The following is a 24,863-nucleotide window of genomic DNA, read 5'->3' as shown; positions in this document are numbered from 1 at the left end:
TTTCTGAGTGCAAAAAGATTTATATGGTTATCAAAATACTATAAACCTTTTATTTCTGCCAAAATTATCTTTTCTTATCATTTTCATTTCATAATCCTTCTATCCCACTGGATTTGCTGAGTTTTCTTTCACCATTTCTTAGCATATCCAACCACCTGTATTATTTTTAGTAGCCTACAGTTAGTTCCATATTCTAATATTTATCATGAAGAAAAAAGGACTCACACATGGTGATAATTACATATTTAATACATCTTGCTTTCAACAGCAATTTTCAAAGTAAACATATCATAGACCTTATAACTTATTAAAGATTTTATAGTGTTTACAAATTTGATTCTAAAAATATACCTTATTTGTTCTAAATGAATAACATCTGAAAGACAAAATAATAAATGATAGTGTTCGCCACTCCTAGCATTAGGCTTGCAAACACATATTCCACTCGGAGTACTCTTGGGATGTTCACACTCTTAGCCTGAGAACACAAAGCACATTACACTCTGGAGTACAAGATTTCAGCATTGCTTTAAAAGAAACAAACTGAAAATATCTATTTGACACTGTAGGAAAGCATGGGCACATGCACACACAGACACATGTATACATTTTCTCTCACTCAGCATATAAGCACACACACACCACAGCACTCAAAAGATTTTACCCTTGTGTTCCAGATAATTAACAATTTCAGAAAAGAAAAGCAAGTGGAAAGTCAGCTTATATACTTAAACCATAAGTAAATGGCAGGAGTTGTTAATGAGATGTGCCAGGAAGTTCTGCGAGGTGCTCTCTCGATTCATTCTCCAAGGATGGGACCATTCAGCAGTAGCCATCAGCACACAGGGAGTTAAGCGTCCACCATCCTCAGACTGCACTTATGAAGGCAACAAACTCAGGCCTGCCAGAGCTAGTCAGTTGCATGGCTCAGCCCCAGCATCATGGCCTGCTTTCTAGAACCCGATAGTTCAGCGCCTTCACTGTGATCTGCCTGCTGTTCCTTAATCATCCATGTGCTAAAGCAGTGAGCTTCAGTAACAAATATCAGCCAGTATCACTTTGGTTTTGGTGGCAGAGAGAAAGCCACGCAGTATTCCTCAAACACACTTATGTATTCAAATCCCCTAATTTTTCGTTATGGATATTTTTCCAAATTTAGACTCCAAGCAGGTTAATGCTCAAAACCTCCCTTGACATCACATACACCTCTGGTAATATCTGTCAACATAGAAAAGTATTCTTTGGATTCCTGCAGGAACGCAGGTTTAACACCACCCTATGGAAGTTCATTGTTACCTACCAGATTTAGGATTTAAACTTTCTGAAACAACAGCAACAGAAACAGAGCACATGTGGGGTGCTCATAATGCACACTGCTGATTAGAAACAGGAAAAGGCACGACAGTCAGTGAGAGGGGAACACCAGCTGCCCATTTGCTTTCTGTTTGGTTTGTTTGTAGCCTTCTTCTTCTGTTTCACTAAATTTCTAAATTGTTCAAAGCATTCTTATTCTCTGTGATAGTAATAGCATAGTTTGGCACATCAACATTGTGATACAATGCATGGTATGTTTACAAAATTTAGAAATTTCATGTACTCATAAACATATCTTTCATGTAGTGCACATATATCTTACATTTATTGAAATCAAATACCGAAACGTTGGTAACTGATTTACAGAAGCAATCACAGACTGCAGAAACATGTGTGTCTCACACACACACACATACACACACACACCAATCAAGAAAAAACTGCATCCTTGCAATTTTACAGTCCAAAGTTTCGTTGGTGTGTCTTTCATATACACGTCGCTTTTCCATGGCTTCCTAGAGAAAAGACAGATTTTGCCTTCTTCATTCTTGATGAGATTTTTCAGGAATAACTTTACATTCATACTGCAAAGATTAAAAGGTCAAAAGGTTAACAGATTTAAAATCACTTGTGAATCACAACTTACAAACAAATTAAAAAGCTATAAAAAGGAATGTTTTAATGTGTTCACTTTATTCCTCAAAGAAATAAAAGTTACACGATGGCATTCTCAAAGTGAAAATCTATAGACAGCAGTGGAGGACAGTAAAAGACGACAATTTCCATACTGAAAACTACAAGAGCTGGTGATGTAGGCAAATCCTGTAATACAAAGGGCACAGTGTGTTTCTTCTGTGCTCAGAGACCAGCCAAGAGCAAGCCATGAACTTCAGGACAATGCTGAATTCAAATCATTATTTCAAATCACTCTATGATTTAACAGAAAAATAGATTACAATTTAAAGGATCCAAATTAGAACAATATTCTAAAAGTATAGCTACCAAAATGAATTGTTAAATTTAAAAAAAAAGGGGGGGGGGGAATGTACAGAGTTAGAACTGGGTGCTCAGAATATCAAAACAACAGCAAGTAAATTACAATTCTCCCAGCTGGCCAAGCTCAAATGAGAGCAATTATTGCCTTGGCCTCTGAATGTCAATGTGTAACTCTTGCCACAAGACTGGGGTTATCACAGTGTCTTTTACACTCATAACTAAAACAAGTATCTTGATCAGCTTGAGATAGTCTTAATTTATAAATACTGTAATAGTATGTATGCCCTTTTCATTTTTAAAACTATTCTTTTAGTAGGGGCTGATGCTCTGGCTCAGTTAATAAGAGTGCTTGCTGAGTATGAAAGAGGCCCAGGGTTCAATCTCCAGGACCACATAATCCCAGTGTAGTGGGGCAGGCCTATACTTTCAGCACTCAAGAGGTGGAAACAAGAAAACCAGAAATTCAAGGTCATCCCAGGCTACACAAATCAGTTCAAGGCAAGGTGGACTACATGAGACTTATATCAAGAAAAAAAATTGTTCTTTGTTGATGGAATAGCAAACTGTAAACTAATAAAAACAAAGCAACAAAATCAAATATCACTATAGGGTCAATCAATTCTACCACACTACCTATAACCTATTTTTCTTTTCCCTCCAGTTGTTTCTCAAATATTAATGCTCTTGAGATTAAATTCATCCAAATGACTTATTTTAATGAAAGTATAAAAGAGAGTTCAAAGAACACTATCTTTATTGATGCTTTCCCTTGAGTGGTGGCCATTTTAAGGCATGGTATCCTGCAACTCACACACTGCATGGGCCTCAGCTTACCATTGCCAGTTGACGACCAATGTTTCCCATTGTTATGCCTCCAGCAAAAAATATACATGGCAACCAAGAACGGACATAGAGAAAATCTGGAGATGTGTATCTAGAATAATAGAAACATTTTAATAACACAAAGAGCAAGGAGAAGGGCACTCAAGACAAGCATAATGAGGGTAAGTACTTCTGTACATTAAACTGGTTAACCCCAATGAGATCCTCAATTCTGAATGCAGTTATTGCTGTATTACACAGCACCCAGGTAACAAAAAGGACAATACTTACTGATAAACACCATTGTAGACTAGCAGTTGGGTGACAACAGTTGCTAAGAAAGCGATTCCAACACCAAGGCCAAAACCACTTCTAGATCTGTCAAAAGTCCACCACAGTCCTACTGACAGTGCAGCCAGTGTGAGAGAAAACTGGAAGTTGTTGTCGAAGTCTACTTTCTGAGACCAGTGCTAAGGAGCCATCATAAAAACAAGGAAGCAGGTGATATGAACTGTTCAGTTCTCTATAATGAGAGAGGCCACTCTCAAGGGACTTGATTCTTCGGGAGTGTCCTCAACTTTCTATCACAACACATGAAGTTAGGTGCAAACAATACTATGTCTAAATACCAAACACAATGGGAATTAATTAACAGATCCTGCCTGCCTTCTTGTAACCCATCCAGCCAAAAAAAAAAAACAAACAAACAAAAACAAACAAACAAACAAAAAAAAAACAAAACAAAACAAACGGCTATACACATTCCTAATTGTGAAGTCAGGCACTCTTTAGGAAGTGTCTTTATGGCTTAATATGTAAATGTGCACTTCAGATACTAGTATTAAAAGAACACATTTTTGTTGAGAGAGAAAGAATAAAACCAGTAATACTTCTCAAAAAGGTTTAGAATTACTTGAAAATCATACAGGAACTTGGAAATAGAAGAGCTGACAGCTATTTAACAGGGTACCACATTGGCTGTGTGATTTACTGACAGACACATTTTATAATAATGCAGTTCAGAAGAAGAACACCAAGGACATAGCATCCCTTCTATTATGTCAACTGCTCTGGTTTTAATTTGTTGAGGATAAAGCCTTGAAGTGAACATTATCTTCCCCCCACCAAACTATTCTGGTGCCTGCAACTTTCTAGCAAGGCACTTTGCTCAGATATTTTATTTCTGGCACATACTTAAGCATCTATTCACAAATATATGGTCCCTTTTACTCAAAATATCTCTGAGAAGAATGAAGCTTTACAAATTCAATTTCTTCATTACAAATTCAATTTTATTTATTTATTTATTTATTTATTTAGGCTAGAGGATTACATTATAAAATTTAATTCTGAGTGACATTAAAAGGGCATTTTCTATGCTCCAAAGGTCCCACCTTGGCTCTATAACTGGCTCCTTGTTGGACTAGAGATCTGACCAAACTAATAGGCCTTTCCAGTACTACAAATGTTCTTTCTTTGCCCCCAAAAACATTTCCTGATTCCAGTGATACCAAACTTTCCCCCACATTCTCACTAAAGCAGCATACAAAAGCCCTGCTGGCCAAGTCCTTGGCCTCCACTCTCTGAAGACCAGTCCTTGTGAGTGGCTGATTTATCAAGAAACTAACAGTTCATCTGGGCAAGTTTCTCTCTTCTATTAGCTTTCCTTGTATGTACACTCTAAACACAAGGTTCTCTTTGTGCAAGAGGCATTCACATAAATAAACAGGAGACAAGAGTAATGGGGTCCATCTTGCTAACTAAATTAAGTTATTTAGCTCAATAATGAGGGTTTTTAGGATAAATCAGTCAAATACATCAATTTCAAAAGCAATACCTCATGGTTTTCCCAAAGTCTAAGTAATCTAATATGAAAAGTCTTGGCTATAAATTTTGTAAACATCTTATATTTTCTTTAAAGGGTAGACATGACAGCTAAAATTGCTATGTCTAAATATTTCACTTGTAAACAAAGGGAAAGGTGGACAAAGCCAAAAATGTCTATTATATGCAAGGCTTTTAAAGTTGTAGAAAGGGCTATTTAAATTCCTCAGCCTAAAATGGAAAACAATGAGACTGGGGAGATAGCTCAGTGGGTAAAGGGACTGCTATGCAAGCAGGGCAAGGGAGGATTGTAGCACCCATATGGAAAAGCTAGGGTGAGGGGAGGCAGGGAAAGATGTATGAAAGTCATGTAGAAGCTTAGTTTGTAAGCCAATTAAGAATTTAAGTTAGAGAGTGAGAATGAATTAAAAGGGAGATATCCTGCTGCTCCTGAGAGCCATGGGCTACTAAATGAAAACCCTAGTGCTGGGTGGGAGATACTCCTGATAAGTTGTTGGCCAAGGAGACCCCAGAGGCTTCCAAAGCAATTCAGGCTTTTGCTATTCCTCTTGGTTACCTACCAGAACGAGTTGGTGATAAGACCTTATATGCTGAAGATAACACAAGGTGTAATATACAAATACAAGGTGAACAGAAATCAAGCTACAACTCAGTTGAAAGCTTCCCCCACTGGCTAGTTTTCATAAAGCTGAAAGGGCTATACCAGTTGGTGGAGGAGAAAAGGCATCTTACTGATCTGCGAGCTCTATGATTTACAATACCAATCTGCTAGGCAAGATATGTGCACAGGTGTTATAGTGGTATCACTGTTATGGGGCACCAACCACGCTCTTCTTATATTCCAAGCTCAGTCCACAAGAGGAATTTCATACCTGGTACTGTAAACCCAGGCAAAAACCCATGACTAGACGTGCTACTATTATTAAGTTGTAATGGTGCCATGCCATCTTCTAAATATGTACATTTACACTCATAGATAAAAGCTACCCCCATCCTTAATCAGAGAAGCCTCTTTTTGCAATGAAATGAATGGGGGGTAAACAGAAATAGGTGCTTCTCAAAGTGCCAAGAATAAGGATGATTGAGTGCCTGTTCCTACACAATACTATTCCCTGCAAGGTTCACAGGTCACTGTAGAAGGGGATGTGGAAAGGATATAAAGAGCCTGAAGATGAGGAAAGGGCAGTGAATACTGTCTTCTGGACATTGCACAACTAATGCAGAAATGACTTTGCAGGGGTGGCTGCCTACAACGGGCCTATTGATAGTCAAGCATGGATAGAGAGAGGCACATGGAGTCCTACCTCCACCTCTCCCTGCTGAAGAACAGGTTACTGATGGACTGAGGGAGCAGGTGTCATCTTCTTCAGATGTGTACACACTGAGGAGCCCACCAAGCTCCAAAGGGTACTTCCAAACCCACTGCCACACAGGTAATCCTTGTAGGGAGGAGAGATAACAGGAATAGAAGAGAGAGAAAAGAGAGGGTGGGGTCACAGTAATCAGAGTGTGCTGTACACAAAAGGTTTGAAACTGTCCAAGAACAAACTCAATAAACATTATCAAAATGAAAGACAGATCAGAAGTCAGGATGAGAGGCTGAACATCACTGGTAAGGATCCAGACTGGATTGAAACAGGTTTAACAAGTTGGTCACATTGTTTCAAAATGAAAAATACAAAACAGAAATGTTGAAACAAAAACAACAACAACTGTAACAAAAAGCCATTCTAGAGGCTAAAGCAGAAGGGTCAAAAGTCAAGGCCAGTTAGGGTTAGCCAGCATAGGAAGACCCTACTTATAAAGAAGTTGGTGGGAGAGGTGCTGATTAAAATGAATAAACGTCAGTATAACTTCTTTAAAAATATACTTTAGTGCCTAAAACTATCTGGGTCCTTACCTGTAAATCCTAAGTGAAGAAAGAAAAGTGCAGGGAGCTTTGAAAATGTACCTGCTTTTGAATTAACAAAATTATATGTAAGGAATATAATGATCAGGGTTCCTACACGGAACTGAAAACGAGCTTAAGCAAGGCTCTACACCCTGCTCTAACCTCACACTTGCTACCCTGGTGTCTCAACAACTGGGTCAGCACTGTGTTGTGACTGAGAAAATCAAAGCTGACTACAGGGGGTTGCAGGCTGCCTCATTACTGCATGTTTCATAAAGGATACAGCACTGGCGTGATTGATACCTACGAACACCGCCACACAGCGCATAACACTGGACCATTCTCTTTTAAATTTATGTGGTTCTCCTAGATGCCTGTCAATGCAGGGGTACAATAATCCAATCACAGCTGTGAACAAAAGAAAAAAAAAAAAGTAAGTCATTACCAGCACTGCACTCGCATCAATTAAGCTACACAAATCACTACAGCCACTGCCTTTAAGAGTCTTCAAAAAGAAAACTGTATCCAAATGACTGGGCGTTGCTGGCATCTTTAAACTTACCTTGCACAGGGAAATCAAGGGTAGCAGCACCACTGCAGGAAGCTCTGAAGAAGCCGCAGCACTCTAAAGGCTACACACACTAGGAGCGATGGGAGGTGACTCACAAGGAGCCAGAGACACTAACTCATGTAGCTCCTAACAGTATTTTCCAAGACTTGACAACAAGCACCAAGTCAGCCCACAGTTACCCTCTCCTCACTTAAGTATGCTATTTATTACAAGCTAGGCAGCAGGTCTGTGAACATACCAGGCTCCCAAGGTCCTGACTGTCCCTGCACCCCACACTCTCCTGACAAGTCTTTCCCCATCCATTTAGCACCACTCTACTAGCAACAAAATACTACAAGGAATATTCCTTCTACACACAGAAGGAAGGAAGGACATGGGGTACATAAAAACTACAAATTTCCTAGGCATGACAGTAACCATCTTTAATCCTAGCACTAGAGAAAAAAGCAGGCAGATCTCTGAGTTCAAGGACAGCTTGGCCTACTTAACACATAGTCAGACACCTGTCTCAAAAACAAACAAACCAGAAAAAAATACATATTTAGAAATAACATGTAAGTTTGCTGTTAAAAGGTAAGAAGAAAACCTCAGTGTGGTTTTTGCTTTTGGAAACAACATCTTGACTCCTACCTGGGTAAGTAATCATAAATACAGTACCTGTGAATAGGATATCCACCACTAAGACCTCAACTATTCTCATCCTATCCCCAACTTTACTTACCAAATCTCAACATTTTACTTACTGAGAAGACATGAAATTTATGTGTATGTTTTGTGCATATTCATGAATGAGTTCACAGAGCATGTAGTGACTGAAGTTTAGCTGTCATTCCTCAACCACCATCATCTACTTTGTTGCTTGAGAAAGGGTCTCTCTCACTGACCTGGAGCTAGGTTATCGTCCTAGTAAGCCCTAGAGACCAGACCCATCTACATCCATCTCTTCTGCACTGGATTACAAGCAAGGACCACCAGGCCCAGCTTTTTTCCTTTCTTTTTTAATATGAGTGATGAGTGGCCAAACAGAGGTAGACCCTCATGCTCCCAAGGCAAGCACTTCACTGAACTATCTACCAAGCCTACAGAGAAATTTATTTACTTGCTGGAGATTATTCTTTTAAATTTGTTTGAATGTATGAATGTGTTCCTGTTAGTATGCCCATGTGCATTTGGGTGCCCATGGAAGCTAGAAGAAGACATAGGATCCCTTGAATTAAAGGAGGCTGTAAGCCACCCAATGTGGCTGCTGGGAACCAAACTCAGGTCCTCTGAAAGAAAAGTAAGCACTCTTAACTTTGCAAGATATATCCATACAAATACACACCCTTTTAAAATTTAAATATAAATTAAAAAGGTAAAAAGGAAAAACTGGAAACCAATTAGTATTCAAAAACCACAGGCAAAGTGGAACAGTAGAGCAGCATAGGAAAGAGACAACCTAGCTACTCTCACCTGGAGATGAGACTGGAGCTTTATGCTCTTTCCCTCTCAGCTTTAGTTGAGAACAGAGGGCTCACAGGCCCTCCTGAGAGCAGTGACAAAGCTTAGCAATGCAGAGCTCCAATGGCTGCTAGAAAATGTATGTTTCAGGGTCTGTGCAATAGCTCAGTTTGTGAAGTGCTTGCCTTGCAAGCCCAAGGAACTGAGTATACACCAAAACAAGAAAACCTAAGGTGGACTGTGTCTGAGGAGTGACAGCTAAGGTTGTCCTTGGGCCTCCACACACACACACACACACACACACACACACACACACACACACACACACACACACGCACATGCATGAACAAGCACATGCACACACACAAAGAAATTCCACGTATGGGTTATGATCCTGTTTAAAACATACTAATGTGAAGAATCCCAATGGCTCAAGTGACAGCCTTTCTAAATTTCTACATGATTAAAATGACAAGCATGCCTAATAATTGAAACATGTCTAAATGATACTTTTTCCTCAAGGGGTATCATAGAACAGCTCATTTGTCATTCTACCATTCTCTATATAACATATGGATATACATTTATGGTGGATACCAATATTGATGAATCTACCTACCTATCTATCATCTATCATCCACCCATCCACTATCTATCACACATTATCATCTATCATCTACCTATACATCAGTTCATTTCTCCTCAGTTCCCTGCATCTTTCTCCTATTTGCCTGTGGCTGACTAAAAATTCAACCAGAGCAGGCACTCCAAGTCAATTTTCCTCAGCAGCTGATGCCATAGGTAAAGAATTATCACATAGAGACCCTGACATGTACGTGCAAAAGTATAAGTAAGTAAAACTGACTATGTTCTTATGCAAGTGAGAGACAACTGAGAAGAGAAAGTGAAAACAAAGAAGGAATTTAAACGGCCATGCTGCCAACCTTGGGATTTGCCAATAAAAAAACAAATCCATTGAGTATGCATGGTGCTCAGCTGCTCACTGAAAGGGAGAATTTGGGGAAGCTTGTCACTTCCCATTAAATGTCTTTCTTTCTTTCCTTTAAATAAAAGCATGGCAGAGGCTGATAGGAATATACACAGCACAGTGAGGATCCACTGTCTGAGAGCTCAGTGGAGTATGTCTGGGCTTCCTCTTCTCTATGCACCATTTTTTTTTTTTTTTTAACAAGAGACTTAAAGTCATGCTGTGTAAAATAATATGCAAATACAATCCTGCTTAATCAGATGGTTCTCTGATGTAAAATCACGTGTCTTTTGATATCTTTAAGTGATTCCCAGTAACAGTCTGCCAAAACCAAAGACAAAAGGAGTTTGTGAAGCACCAGTAGTAAGCCATCACTCTCTCAGGGTGATGTGCTCAGTGCAGTGAGGCAAGAAAAGGAACACAGTTAAATTAGACATCCAGCAAGGAGGGGAACTGAAGACAACCAGACCATCCAGCAAGATACTCTTCCATGGGAGACTACAACAGAAGCAAATCATGTTTTCATTCAGCAAACACTTAAGCCTTATAATGTATCTTGGTCTTGGTATTTGCTGGGGATTTTAAAAGGGAAAAAAGAGGGCGGGGGAGATGGCTAGGTTGGTGAAGTGCTTGCTGTGTAAGCCCATGATATCCATAGTCTACTTTCAACACATACACACACACACACACACACACACACACACACACACACGCGAGAGGATGTGTTTTCATGGCAAAATAACGCAAACACTAATGAATGCTAGATTTAAATATTGACAAGTTGCCGAGGGGCTCTCATTTTGTTCCTGCACATGAGAAGGGTAAAGTGTTGGGCTGTCCAGAAAGTTCCACAGAAGTGACTCTGTAGGTAGAAGCATGGAAACAATTCTCTCAAAGGGAGGTGCCTGAAGGAACCAAGGCACAACCAGAACAAACAGCATCCCCAGGAAGCTGTAAGGTTTGAAGGAAGGCTTGGCATCCAGAAAGGCTCAGAGTAGTATAAAAGTGGCCAAAAGTATGTAACAAAATGGCTTTAACCCTGTGTGTTTTAAAGAATTGGGAAAACATGATAACACTGTGGTAACGTGTGTCAGAGACAGGCAATCATTCTTACAGCCCAGAGTGCTCAACAGAACATAGGGAAGTGGGTTGGGTCAAAACAAAGGCAGAAAAAAAAGGACTAGTATCTCCAAGCCCAGGGGATGGGGGCCAGACCACCAAAAGGAACAAGCAAACTCTGCAGGCTCACCATGGAAGGTGGAATGGGAAGGATGGAGATCTCTCTAACAAAGAGGGGAGGAACTGCTTGACTAGAAAAATCCTTTACATGACTTTCACAAGTTTGGCTACTTGTGATTTCTGAGACAAGTGCTCTACTTCTTTTAGCCACAATACAGCAATTGTCTTTTAAAATATTTACTCTTTGGCGCTAGTTATGGTAACCCTCTAATCCCAACACCCAGGAAGTGAGAGCAGGATAACCAGGAGTTCAAGGCCAGTATCACCTACAGAGTGAGTTTGAGGCCAGCTTGGGATGCATGAGATTTTTATTTTGTCTCAAATATAACATGACAATAAGAAGATATCCTTTATAAATTTCTTTGTTAACTCTAAGAAACACAAGTTTTCCAATCCCTGCCCTGGTGCACCACACATACAAAGAAGTCCACGACAACACCAGCCTTGCTAAGCTTTTAGGCCCTTCTGATGAAGACATCACACACTTTGGTCACAAGGCATGGAGAAATCACGCTGGTTCTGACAGGAAGCTTCCTCCATGCAGGTTAGCTTTCATAGTACCGAAAGGTGCTGTGCAGGCAACTGGGGGAGAAAAGTCATCAACAGTCTTACTCAGCTGTGAACCCTGTGAGCTACAATAACTGGCATGGTAAGATATGCCCATGGGTACAATAATAGCTAGAATGTCAGGGGAAGCCCCAGAAGAAAACACATGCTGAGAATGTAAATCTGGCCAAGAACGCAGAGCTGGGGAGCTCACAGGCCCCAGGGTGAACCTACTACTATTATTTTGCTAAATGGACACACTATCAAGCTACCCTCTAAACCTGTATCTCTAGGGCCATAGATCAGTGCAGCTATCACATCTCATTGGAGAAGTTTCTTTGTTTAGCAGATGGCAGTTAACACAGAAACATACCAAAGCGCTCAGAGTAAGTGTCTGCAGAGCACTCAGGCACAAATGGGACATCTATATCACAGGCCCTCATTCCAAGGATTTAGAACCATCAAAGAAGATAGAGTAGAAAGACTGTAAGCACCAATGGTCAGGAGGACCCTGGTGTGAACTCACAGCAGCTGTGCTGCCTGCACAAGATGATGCCTGTCAACATTCCAACATGGAGCAGGAACACCCTCTAGCTCCCAGCCCAAGCTGAGGAGCTACCGCAGTTGATGGCTGCTGGAGAGGAAGAATCAGACTCCTTTAAGCATGTGGCCCCAAGTAGGTCAGCCACTATCCAGTGGATAGTCCACATCCATTGGTATATGGAAAGCACAAACTGTACTTGGAGTTGGTGAGATTAAGAAAGGAGGTTAAAGGTGAGGGTGTGAAGTTGTGATGGGGGTACAGGAGGAGTAGGGAATATGATCAAAATATATTGCATGGGATCAGTGTGGTGGCACAGGTCTTTAATCTCAGCACTCAGGAAGTAAAGGCAGGTGGACCTCTGAGAGTTTTGACCAGGTTGGTCCACATTGTGAGTTCCAGGCCAGAGTTACACAATGGGACCCTATCTCAAAACAAACAAAAGACAAAATTCCATATATATGAAATTCTCAAAGAGTTAACACAAATATTATACCTATTGAAAAAAATATATGTAACACTATGTGGACGGAGCAGGTTATGTTTACATATTAGGGGTGTGTGTGTGTGTGTGTAAAACAACTACAGAAATAGAGGCTGTGAATTTGAAATTTGAGAGAGCAAGGTGGACCACATGAGAAGGGCTAGAAGGGAAGGGAAGGGGAAAAGCTAATTATATTTTAAGTTCAAAAGAAATTCCCCCAAAAAATCCTCAAAAAAAAAAAAAAAAAAAAAAAAAAAAAAACCAGAAGAACAAAGAAAGAAGATGAGAGAAATGGAGTGTGATCCACAGAAGCTTGTGAGACTTCCCCAGCCTCAAGATGCCACCCGCTTCCAAGGACCATACTACTGGGATAGGTGACTCTGTCCCTTTACAGTAAGTTATGAGACTCTAAAATGGCTAGCTGCTAAGTCTAGGAACCCAAGTGATGAGGCTGCATGCTGAGCCGCATCTTGGAGGAAAAAAAGAACTAGAAGTTATTGGGAATAAGAGTTACTCTCTTCTGAATTTAAATAAAGGAAAATACAAGTAGATCAGTAGATAAATGGAAGAATGGTAAGACACAAGTTCTCTTGTTTATTTGGACTATTTCTTAGAGAAGGATTACCCCAAGAAAACCAGAATGCAACACTATGATGACTTCTCTTAATTGAGGGCTCCAACAGTTCCAAGGCTATCTAAGCCACATGGAATCTGACTGCAACAATGTTCATCTGTCCTTGTAGCAGGGGTATGTCACTGTCCAGCAGGTTTCATGAAATTATTTGAAGATATACCACAAGTCAACCCCAGCTTTTGGATAGACACATCTGCAACCTCTAGTTCTAGGATGTAGGACAAAAAGTGCCCACATTGTGTCGCAAGATATTCATGTACACTAAGTGCAGACATACAGAATTACAACCATTTTCTCCCACATGGCTATGACTATCTTCTATTACTTTATCATCTAAAGCAGTGTTGACCCACTGACCTTTCATTAGACACAGCTAAAAAGCTGTCCATTACAGAACTCAGCATCACTTTGAGCATCCGGTAAGGCTCCACTTAGCCATCAAAAGTCCACTACTGAAAATGGTCAAAGTCACTAAGAGACTATCAGGATTTTAAGCAAAGACAGTCTACCTCATTGATCCTTTCAAGTATTTACTATTCTTCTGATACATTTAAAAACCAGCAAGAATAAAGACAAATATAAAAATACAACATCAAGTTTTCAACTTTAATAAAATTGTTCCATTTATCAAGTTTTTGTCTGCTTTAAACACAAAATTATAGCCCATACATCAAAACTTTTAAGCAGTCATAAATATTACCAAAATAACTTAGAATAATATTTAGATGAAGTGAGAAAAAGCAAAGATGTTAAATACCCCACTCCGAAGAAAATGAGAATTGGTTTTATGGTTAAATTGTAAAGGTGCAGGAATCAGGTACCCAAGAGTACCTACTGGATGACTTGAAGGACAACATTGAAGGTAGAAATAATCCTGGAGGACAGAAAGCAGAGCCACTGTAGCCTGAGTCTGGGGTACAAAGGAAAGCAAGAGAGCATAAAAGAATCTGGGAATGACAGAAATGCTCCATACCTGGTGGGAGGGAGGGAGACTACATGATGGCATACATGTGCCAAACATATCAAACTTCACTAACTGAGAGTCCACTGCACTCTATTTAAATTATATCCTCAGCTTGGAGGGTAAAGCGCTTTCCACAAAAGCATAAAGACCTGAATTCAGTTCCTCAGCACCCATTAAAAAGCCATTGTAGTGACACACACCTATAATCCCAGTGCTGGAGAGATGAAGACAGGCAGATCCCTGGAGCTCAGTGGCCAGGCAGTCTACCCAATTAGTGGTATCCAGGTTAAGTGAGAGAGTGTCTCAAAAAACAATTTAGAGACTAATTGAGGAAGACACCCAACACTGACCTCTGGCCTCACCATGCAGGCAATGCATGTTTATGCACACCCACACATGTGTGCAACCCCCAACACACATTCTGTCACTTAGACAATACTATATTAATTTGTAAGAAACACAGAACACAATGCCTCACACATACCTGAGGCTGTGCCGCAGCAAGGTGGTACCCACCAGGCAGATGAAAAGATGCTCGTGACCACATCAGGTGGAAAAAGTGTCACGTTTCTCTGAATCTGGAGCAAGTTCAACACTAAGGCAAGGAACACTCCAATGAAGAAGAGCACCACCCCTCGGATCACCACGTTCACACTCTGGCTGGTGACAGAGGAAATGTATGGGCCACGCCTTTTGGGCCCAGGTGACTCGGTCTTTCCTTCTGCCATGATGTCATAAGTTCGGTGGGCCTAAGCCATAAAATAAAATAAGGCTTCTCAGTAGAAAAGGTGAACTGTCTGTGAATCGAAGTAGACCAATGTTTCAATGGTACCACATCTTGCCTGAACGTGGAACCTACCAGAGATCCTACAAGAGATAAGAAGAAAGAATCAGCATGTGTCTGATACAAGATTGTACAAGTTTTCACCCTTCAGTACTAGTTAGGCAGATACAGAATGAAACAACACGTTTGTACACTAATTCATTTAAATTATTCACTCAAAAAAATCCTTTAAAAGAGCCTTTATGTTCATGCTGCAAAAATAAAAAAAGTAAAAAATAAAGTGCTATTTGTATATTTATTAGGACACAACAGATGACTTAAGAGACCTCAGCTAGAGAGTTGGAAAGATGGCTCAGCAGTTAAGAGGTCTTGCAGAGAACCCAGGTTCCCAGCAGCCGCATGACAGCTCACAGATGCCTGTACCTCCAGTTCTAGGGGAATTAATACCATCTTCTGGACTCTATGGACACCAGGGAAAACATGCATAAACAACATAAACATAAAACAAAAACAAATCTTTAAAAAAAAGACCTCAGCAATAGGGTCTAAGATGAAAGCTCAGCTAGTAAAATGTTTACAGCACAAGCATGAGGCCCTGAGTACCAGCCCCAGCATCTATATTTAAAAAGCCTGGTGTGGTGACATGCACCTGTGATGCATGTCAGTGCTGGAGCTCACTGGCTGGCCAACCTACTCCTTTCTCAAAACAACAGTGAAGGACTACAGAAGATACCCATTGTCTAAACACACACACCTACCCCCCTCAGCATTAAAACAGTAGAAAAACAGCTTTCCCTACCCCAGAGAATAGATACCCAGGTAATCAAAAATACTTCTACTGGGATCTACAAGATGAAAACCCACACAACTCTAGATTGCCTGCCCAATGTCCACTCCATCAGTTACAATCTTGTACTTCTCAGAAAACTGACATAATCTGACTGAAGACATTGTAGTTTCTAATAATAAAATGTGACTTGACCATTAGAACAGTGCCCACAGAACAAAAGGACCCATTCTTATGTTTAATGCTCATATTACTGAATTTTTGCACCCAAGCGTCCAACGAAAACCAGCCCAACAAGCACCCACCTACGCATATACCAGCAAGAAATGCCAGACCTCAGCCACTCTTCCCAGGACCATAGCTGTGGCCCCAACCTGCAGCAGTGTGGTCAGCCAAGTGTTACAACCACTGGGTAACTATGATGAAGCACAGGAATAGTGCCAAGAGAATGCAACACAATCCAGTGACTAGGTGTTTGTTCACTCCTCTAACAAAAGGACTGCTGGGGTCCAGCTGGGGTCTTCCCAAAAGACTGCTGTGTTGGCAGTTTAGGCCTCACTGTGATGATGCTGGGAGACAAGATCTTCAAGAGGCAGGATCTAACCTAGAGGTGATGGTGGGGTAGCTGGGGGTTGGCACATGTTGATGGTGATAAAGAATTCAAGGTCACTCTCAACTACATAGAGGCCAACCTGGGCTATAAGACATTTTTTAAAAGGGGGAGGAGACACCCCCCCCAAAATGTTCTTAGGTAGTTGGGGGCTCTGCTCTAGGAGGGAAGAGACTGAGATCTCAACCCCTTTGCTCCCTATCTGGTAATGTGATCTCACCTGCTCACCCACACTCCTTACCCTTACCAGAGCACAAGTGATGCTAGCCAGTTACACCCTTAAATCTCCAGACTGGTGAATAAAATAAACCTGCTTTCCTTACAAAGTTAGCCTGCCTTCAGTATTTCCTTGCAGTAACACAAACTAATCAGTCAGTGTTAAAGATAAATAACACGGGAGACTCTGCATGTACCTTTCCAAGCACCTGACACAGGCAACTCAAACCTCATAGAATCCCTAAGAGGATGGTATGACCATCCTGGGCTGGACATTGTCTCAAAACTAAAATAATAACAGTAGTAATAACAACAATCCTGAGAGCTAAGTGTAATTACAAGTGAGGTGAGTAAAGCAAGGTTAAGTCTATGTGCCTGGGTAAGAAGCATAGCTTGAATCAAATCTATCGTCCAGCTCCCTTGCTCTCACCATGATGGTCATGTACCTTGTTCTCAATGAACTAACAGTTTTGAAATGTGAAAACACTAGGTAGGCTTTTGGCTTTGTCATTAATTTTCATCTTAATCAATTATACTATACCTTGGGCATCTCTGTAAGTCAGTAGTACCTAAGTGGTATGTCTTGCAAATCCTGAAACATTTTATTTGAATGAATTCATTTTATATGTATGTGTGAGTGGGAGGGCTTGCCACAGTCCCCATGTGGAAGTCAGAGGACAACTTTTGGGAGTCAATTCTCTTCCACCATGTGGGTCCTGTGGGAACAAACCCAACTTGTCAGACTTGGCACAGTAGCTTTACCCACTGAGCCATCTCACACAGACAGGACTTCTAATAGCTACCTCATAATTATCTGTAGGGCTGCTTTATGGGCTATAAACTTGTTAAGTTGGTCTTATTCACCATTAGATCTCCAATGTATCTCTGCATGCAGCAAGCTTCCTGCTTAGCCCACAGGGATAGTTGCTTCACATAGTTTAAGCCAGGTTCGTTTTTCTAGGATCAAACTCTCTTGGGCTCAGCTCAGCATTCCTTTGAAAAGCCAAATCTAGAACCTAATCATCTAAACTGCCTCTAAGTTTCTAATTTTCAAACTACCTTAAATGAAAATTTTGGAATAAAACTCAATGTCTAAATTTCAGAGTGGTACTTATATATGGTGGTTATTATGGGCCCAGCAAGATGGCTCAGTAGGTAAAGGGGCTTGGCACCAAAGCTGACCACCTGTGCTTGATCCCCAGAATCCATATGGTAGACAGAATGAACCAACTCTAGCACATTGTCCTCTGAGCTCTACACACATGTTGTGGCATGTACATACCCAAGCATGTAAGTACACACAGACACACAGAATAAATAAATGTAATGAGAAACTTTTAAAGAACTGCTATTATGAAACAGAAAACCCATAATTTTCAGTCCCATTTAATGAACACTTAAACAACAAACTTTAGGGTTTTGGGATTTTTGTTTTGTTTTGGTTTTTGGGTTTTTTTTTTTGTTTTTTTTTTTTTTTTGGTTTTTCAAGACAGGGTTTTTCTGTGGCTTTGGAGGCTGTCCTGGCACTCTATCTTGTAGACCAGGCTGGTCTCAAACTCGAGATCCGACTGCCTCTGCCTCCCGAGTGCTGGGATTAAAAGCATGCGCCACCACTGCCCAGCTCAAACTTTGTTTTTTTAAGACAGGGTTTCACATAGCACAGGTTAGCCAAGGTTAGTCTTAACTTCTGATCCCCCCACCCTGCACCAGCCCCCTTCTGAATGTACCCTACTTATAGAGCTGAGATTATGTGTGCTACCAAATTCGGTTTGTGCAGTGCTAAGAATCGAACCCAGAGCCCCAACCTTATGGAATAAAAATACAATTATACTACATCAAAGTGAAAAATCTGCTTTAAAATATAAAATAACAACAAGCAAACAAACAAAATACCACAAATGGCTCTCTTACACACTGCATGTGACCAATGGTGTACTCTTCTGCCTAGACTCCAAGCAGGCATAAACAATCTACCACTCCACAGAGCATGGGCAACACAGAGTCAAGAGACCACTTGTTCTGCCTATGATTTTTTTCCCAAAGTGGAATTAACAGCAATATATACCTTAGCTGCAACAGTACTTTTACAAAAACAAATAACTTCAATGGGTTAGCCTCATCCATTTCCAGAGATACCTGGCCAGAAACTGCTAGAGAAGCCTTGATAAGCTTAGGTCAGATGATCTCATGCTGTATAGAAACTGTTCTGAGCCTGGCATATTATCTAGCATCACTGGCTCCTGGCCACTAAATGCAGGCCTCCCTCACTTGTGATACCCAAGATTTTACTCACAGTATTTCCAAATACCCCAAGGGAGATTCTGTTCTCCAGTGGGGCTGCTGCTTGCTGGAGACTTCTTTCCTCATTCACCAGTCTACTGAAGACATTCAGAGCCGCTCATTTGTGTTTTCTCCCACTGCTGTTTATTCAACCTTTCCTGGCAGCCCCTTCTTCAGTTTCCTACTTCACCCCCGCAAGTATTCTTTAAAAATAACACAGCATTTGTTTCATGTTTATTTGAAGCAGAACCAAAGGACTAACTGTGGTTACATCACAGCACAATGATATATAATTACCAGGAACAAAAATAAAGGCTACAATACTTCCCCACCAATGTCCTAAAATTTAAGGACTGGAAGGGGACCAGGAGACCATCTATTCCAGGGTGTATCTGAGCTTCATGCAAAGTAAAAACAAAAATGTGTATGTATGCATTTTTTCAGAGTTCACACACATACTCAAAATTCTCCAGTATCCAAGCTGGTTGAGGGAGAGAGGGAAGCACAATCAACCAAACAGTTCTCTCACTCACTTTAATAGTGTCACAAAGTCTTCAGGTAAATTAACAAGATCAGGAAAGAGTTTTTAGCTGGGCATACTGGAGCAGGGATATAATCCCAGCACTTGGGAGGTGGAGGCAGGAAGATCTGGAACCCAAGGCTGTTCTCAGCTACATAGTAAGTTCAAAGCTAGATATGGATACTGTTTTGTTTTGAGACACTGCCTCAAAACAAAACAAAACAAAAAGCAATGCAGTACTGGTCATTTCTCCATCTTTTTACTACAACTACATATAAACATGTATAATAACCAGGTTGGTCAAACAGAAAATCCCAGGAAAGTATTCACTTCTGCCTAGACAACAGTGAAGTTACTATTAAAAAGAAAACCACGTTTAATGGGCTGGTGAGATGGCTCTGAGGGTAAAGGAGCTTGTTATGCAAGCCTGACAATCCGAGTCAGATCCAGAATCCTATGGTGGAAGGAAAGAGTCAACATCTCAAAGGTTGTCCTGACATCCACATATGTGCTGTCCCATGCAATTCCCCACATACACACCGATGACAATAACAATCATAAATTAAAATTTAAAAATAAAGTTAAAAAAGCACGCTTATAATCACAGTATTACACGGGGGGGGGGGGGGGTTATTAAAGGCTCCGGGAACAAATTTAGCATTATTTAAAGTCTCTTTGGCGAATCACAGTTTTTAAAAACAAATACAGCTATATTTTTATATATTATACTTAAATCAAAATTTGGTTTTCTGAACTTTTAAATTTCATCAAAAAATTTTGATTATTAAAAATAAATTTAAAGCTTAATACCTCAATGGCTCCTAATGAATCAATGATAATAAATAGGCAAGTGTTTTTAATTCCCATTGTATAAAATCAGATAGACTAGCTAATAAATAGTTTTGTTGTTTAAAACAAGATTTCACTATGTAGCCAAGGCTGGACTCAAACCTCTCAATTCTCCTTCCTTGTCCTCCAGTGTATGGAGACTACAGACTTGAGCCACCAAGTCAGGCTTCAAATAGGCTAGGTAATTTGGCAAGATGGCAAAGTTGTTACCAGGTAGTCATATTTGGGCCAGCCACTCTGCCTCCATGAACAGAGTTCCCTCCACCTCCCCTCAGAAACACCACATGAACAACTTAGGTGCCACACAGCAAACTGCTTTTAAGGTCCATTCATGAGTAACTACTAACTCCAAAACAATGCTTTGTACAGTCTGAGAGGAAACCTTACCAGAGGAGATGTAGTAGTTTACTTTGAGCCCTGATCTACAATTTCCATAAAGTATATGAATGAACACAGAAAAATAGTTCACATAGTTTGGCATGGTCAGTGACAAATCTTCAAGTGACCACCAAAACAACATATAGATAATAAGCATTTGAAAAAATACAGAAATGAAATATAGTAACAACCAGTTGGAATCTAGGCTCCCCATCCCCAACCCACCTACTCCTGGTCTTTGAAGCAGGGACTCATTTGCCCAGGCTGACCTCAAACTCAATATATAGCCATGAATGACCTTGAACTTCTGATTCTCCTGCCTTCACCTCCCAAGAACTGAGATTTCAGGCATGCACTACCACACCTTAAGTTAAATCTAGTAACTTAAGAACTATTAGATTTTTAACAATTGTAAGCAATCATGATTATTATTCATTTTTTCAGTGATTAGTGGTCACATTGGTAAGTTTTTTGCATTCTCGGATGACTGTCTCCTCAGGGACTGGGTCAGATACAACACCAAATAGTAAATACTGCCCATTTTTTTCCCCTCAGCACAAGCTGTGCTCATTAGAACAGCATTCACAAAACAGAAGAATCACCAGCATTACAAACCACAATTCTAGACATGGTTCAACCCTCCTGAAATAAAAGCACATAGACATGAATCCCAGACTAGGAGCATTAGAACACTAGAAGGAAAAAAAATGTATCCCCTGAATATACTGAAGCTCTTTTCTCTCCACAAAAAAAAAAAAAAAAAAAAAAAAAATACAGAAAAGATTAAGCAAGGAACAGTCACATGGCTTACTGCTTTAAACATAAGGCTTAGGCTGTAAAAATGTTGCTCTACTGTTTAGTGATAATTTTCTAGAAACAATGAAAACACTATTTTCACTGAACTGCACCTTATCTTTTCCTTTTCAATGTCATCATCTACAAACACCATTGTCAGTTTAAAAAGCATCAAACTTTTCTCCAGATACAAATGACTCACAGATTGGTCATTTCATAACAAATATGAACTGGGTACCATGAAAACAAATAAAAACACTATGATTACAAGTCCAGAAAAAGGATGGAGGAAGAAAGCAGGAAGAGAACATCAGCTCATTGTTTTTTTCCTACAGGACATTGATGAGGAGGGAACATCCCTTTATTCATTTTCATTCAGTAGTTCACCATCAGGGCCAAACTCCAAAGCAGGGGGAGGGGGAGGGGTGTCAGAAAACACGGCATGGCAGCCTTCATTTTTTTGTGCCCAAAACTGGAGCCTGTCTTTCATTGCCATGGTCAGTTTCCCTGCCATACCGATTCTAGCCAGTGTCCGCGGCCCAACTGTCAACCCTATTTGCTCTTTTTTCCAAGAATTTCCTCATCAATCCTACACAACAGCAAGCTTCTCGAGGTCTCCTTCACCCCACTACATAGCTAACACCACCCCTGAACAACTTTTCCCAGCATTAACTGGACTAAAGTTTTAACACCCATACGCGTCCCTAGCCCCATCCTCAGCAAAACAGTTTTCCTTTCCCAGACAGTTCATCCCCACTGTACGGCTCCCATAACCCCAATTACTGTCACCAACCGACTTCTAGGCCTTGGCAAGAGCTCTCTGGCAGCACCCACTGATAGACCTAAAAGGTATTTACTTCCGATCTCAAACTCTTTAACTCAGTGTCCTCTTATTTCAGTAGATTCTAAACTTACTATGATTATGTACCTGATTTCGATCCATCTCCTATACAAGCCGGAGTCTTTCTCCCTGGCTACAAGTCACCCAAGTCCCGTCAGGTGTACGTTAGACAGCTGGCCCATCTCTGTCCCCAAACAGACCTCCAGGTCGCCCTTCCCGCCGTCCTCCAGCCGCCTTCTACTCTTGACAGTCTTCCACTATCCGGAGACCTCGGCGCCCCCAAGAGCCCGCCCCCCGGGGCCCGCTGTCCCCTTCCAGAGCCCGCTGACCTCTCGCCAGGTAAACCTGGTCCCCTCGCCCAGCAGGCCCCACCTGCGGGTCGGAGATCCCCCAACACCTGCCACCAGGATACCCAGCCTGCAACGTTAAAACCTAAGTAGCTCCTCTTCCCGAAAGCCACCGCATTCCTCGAACCGTCCCCTTCCAAACAAGCTCACCTGCGCTCCGCGGGGAGACCCCCAATTCACCCCCGCCTCCGCCATCTTCAGGGACCGGCCCCCGGACCTACTCCCCTCCCACAGCTCCGCCTGAGCCGCACTGCGCCTGCGCGGCCCGGGCGCTTCACGCGGAAGGTAGGGGCAGAGACGCTTCCGGTTGCCGCTGCGCCAACTCCCAGCGCTCCACTGGGTCGGGGCAAAAGAATTTCCGGTCTGCGAGAAACTCGGGGCTGGAAGGAGGCGGGGACCTTGTCTGGGAAGAGAAGCTGCGGAATCCGCTGTTGTTGGCGGACTCTGCAGTCTAAGGTTCTGACGGGCGCCTCGACTCTGTGGGCGGGGTGAGGGAATCGTGCACGGACGCACGCACGCGTGCGCGACCAAAGACTCCGCCCTGTGCGTGGGCCGCACTTGCGAGCAAGGTGACCGACTCTGCAGTGCTCACCCTCAACTTTCTGCCACCCTGGAGTCTGCCTTGATATCCTTTGTGAACACGGATTAAAGGCAGTTGTTCGCATCGCCCGGGCTCGGTAGAGATTTGCACCAAAGAACAAGCAACACAAAACCTTATCACCGTTTAACTGTCAAAACCATCATCTCCTTTGAATTAAAGAACATCCTGTCCTCTTTTTGAAACAGGGTCGCACTCTGTAGCCTTAGCTGGTCTAAAACCACCTAAGCAGACCAGGCTGCCCTCACTGAGAGCTGCCTGCCTCTGCTTCCCCGGTGCTGGGATTAAAGGCTTGCACTGCCACGCCCACCTACCTTTTAGAACAGGAACCAATCATTAGAAGGGGAACAGGAGACCTGCAGATGGACTTTTGGATGAAAAATCAAAAAATGATACAGCGCAGTTCTGTTTTATTCCTTGAAATTTTTGAGAATTCGAAGTTCAAGTGAGGAAGTGGGGGGTGGGTCTGGGAGATGAGAGGAGGAAGGTAGGGAGTAAACATGATGAAATACATCGTATGGAGTCCTCAAAAAGTAACATCTTAAAAAGAAAATTTTCATGCATGGATGCAATGTATTTTGGTCATACTCCCTGCCCCCCATACATTCCTCTATAGAGTGGTTTTGAAAGCCAGCACCAAAATCTGTCTTGATTACCTTCCCTCACTGAGCTGTTTCATGTATCACCTTTTTTGAGCCCCCCCCCCAAAAAAAGGAATATATTATGGATGTCGTCGGATTACATTGGCCTTAAGGAGAATTTTATAGGAAATATGGGCCTAAAGTAGCTGCTATTGGTGAGATGCCTTTGTTTTTTTGTTGTTTTGTTTTTGTGGTTGTTCTTTTTCTTGGAACTGGCAAGCAGTCAGTTCCATTTTTTTTGTTTTGTTTTGTTTTGTTTTTTGTTTTTTTGTTTTTCGAGACAGGGTTTCTCTGTGTAACTTTGGAGCCTATCTTGCCACTCACTCTTGAGACCAGGCTGGCCTCGAACTCATAGAGATCCGCCTGCCTCTGCCTCCTGAGTGCTGGGATTAAAGGCTTGTGCCCCAACGCCTGGCTAGTTCCACTTTTTAAAAAAAACTGTTTCTGACCCTTTTATCAACACATTTATTTCTGAAAATTAAAAGAGAAACCAGCATGTATTAATGTGACCTTTCTTGTATTTCTAATGTTTTTCTCTAGCTCTTAAATTTAATTCCTGCAGGTTTTTTTTTGATGTGTAGTAAATGCAGATCTAGACTAATTGTGCTTCAACAGATGAATTTTATAAGGAAAAAATAAAAGCATGTATGTGATGGTTAATCAATCATCTTTGTCAACTTGACAGGATTTAGAACCAGCATGGTAATACTTGGGTGTACATCTAAGATGGAGTTTCCAGAAAAGTTTAAGGAAAGAAGGGAGAAACACACTGAATGTGGGCAGCACCATTCCTGGAAGTGGAGTCCTGAACTGAATGAAAAGGAGAAAGCTCACTGAGCATCTGACTCATGTTTCCATACTGCATGTTCAGTGTGACCTCACACCCACCACCAAGCCTTTCCTATGGCCGTGGCCTGGCCTGTGTCCTCTCAAAATGTGAGC

The 24,863-nt window shown here is 41.4% G+C and overlaps 1 protein-coding gene across 1 annotated transcript; it reads right to left on the bottom strand.

The window, feature by feature from the left end:
- Positions 1-231: 231 nt before the first annotated feature.
- Positions 232-22,885, bottom strand: Insig2 (insulin induced gene 2). The gene is given in 6 exon segments (NM_001244078.1): positions 232-1,898; positions 3,145-3,244; positions 3,424-3,590; positions 7,152-7,276; positions 14,760-15,142; positions 22,833-22,885. Coding segments are annotated over 5 exon segments (678 nt in total). The 5' UTR covers positions 15,004-15,142; positions 22,833-22,885; the 3' UTR covers positions 232-1,856.
- Positions 22,886-24,863: the final 1,978 nt, after the last annotated feature.

This window comes from Cricetulus griseus, chromosome 5 (genome assembly GCF_003668045.3).
Source record: "Cricetulus griseus strain 17A/GY chromosome 5, alternate assembly CriGri-PICRH-1.0, whole genome shotgun sequence".
Classification (NCBI taxonomy): Eukaryota; Metazoa; Chordata; class Mammalia; order Rodentia; family Cricetidae; genus Cricetulus; species Cricetulus griseus.
This window is presented reverse-complemented; position numbering and strand designations above follow the sequence as displayed.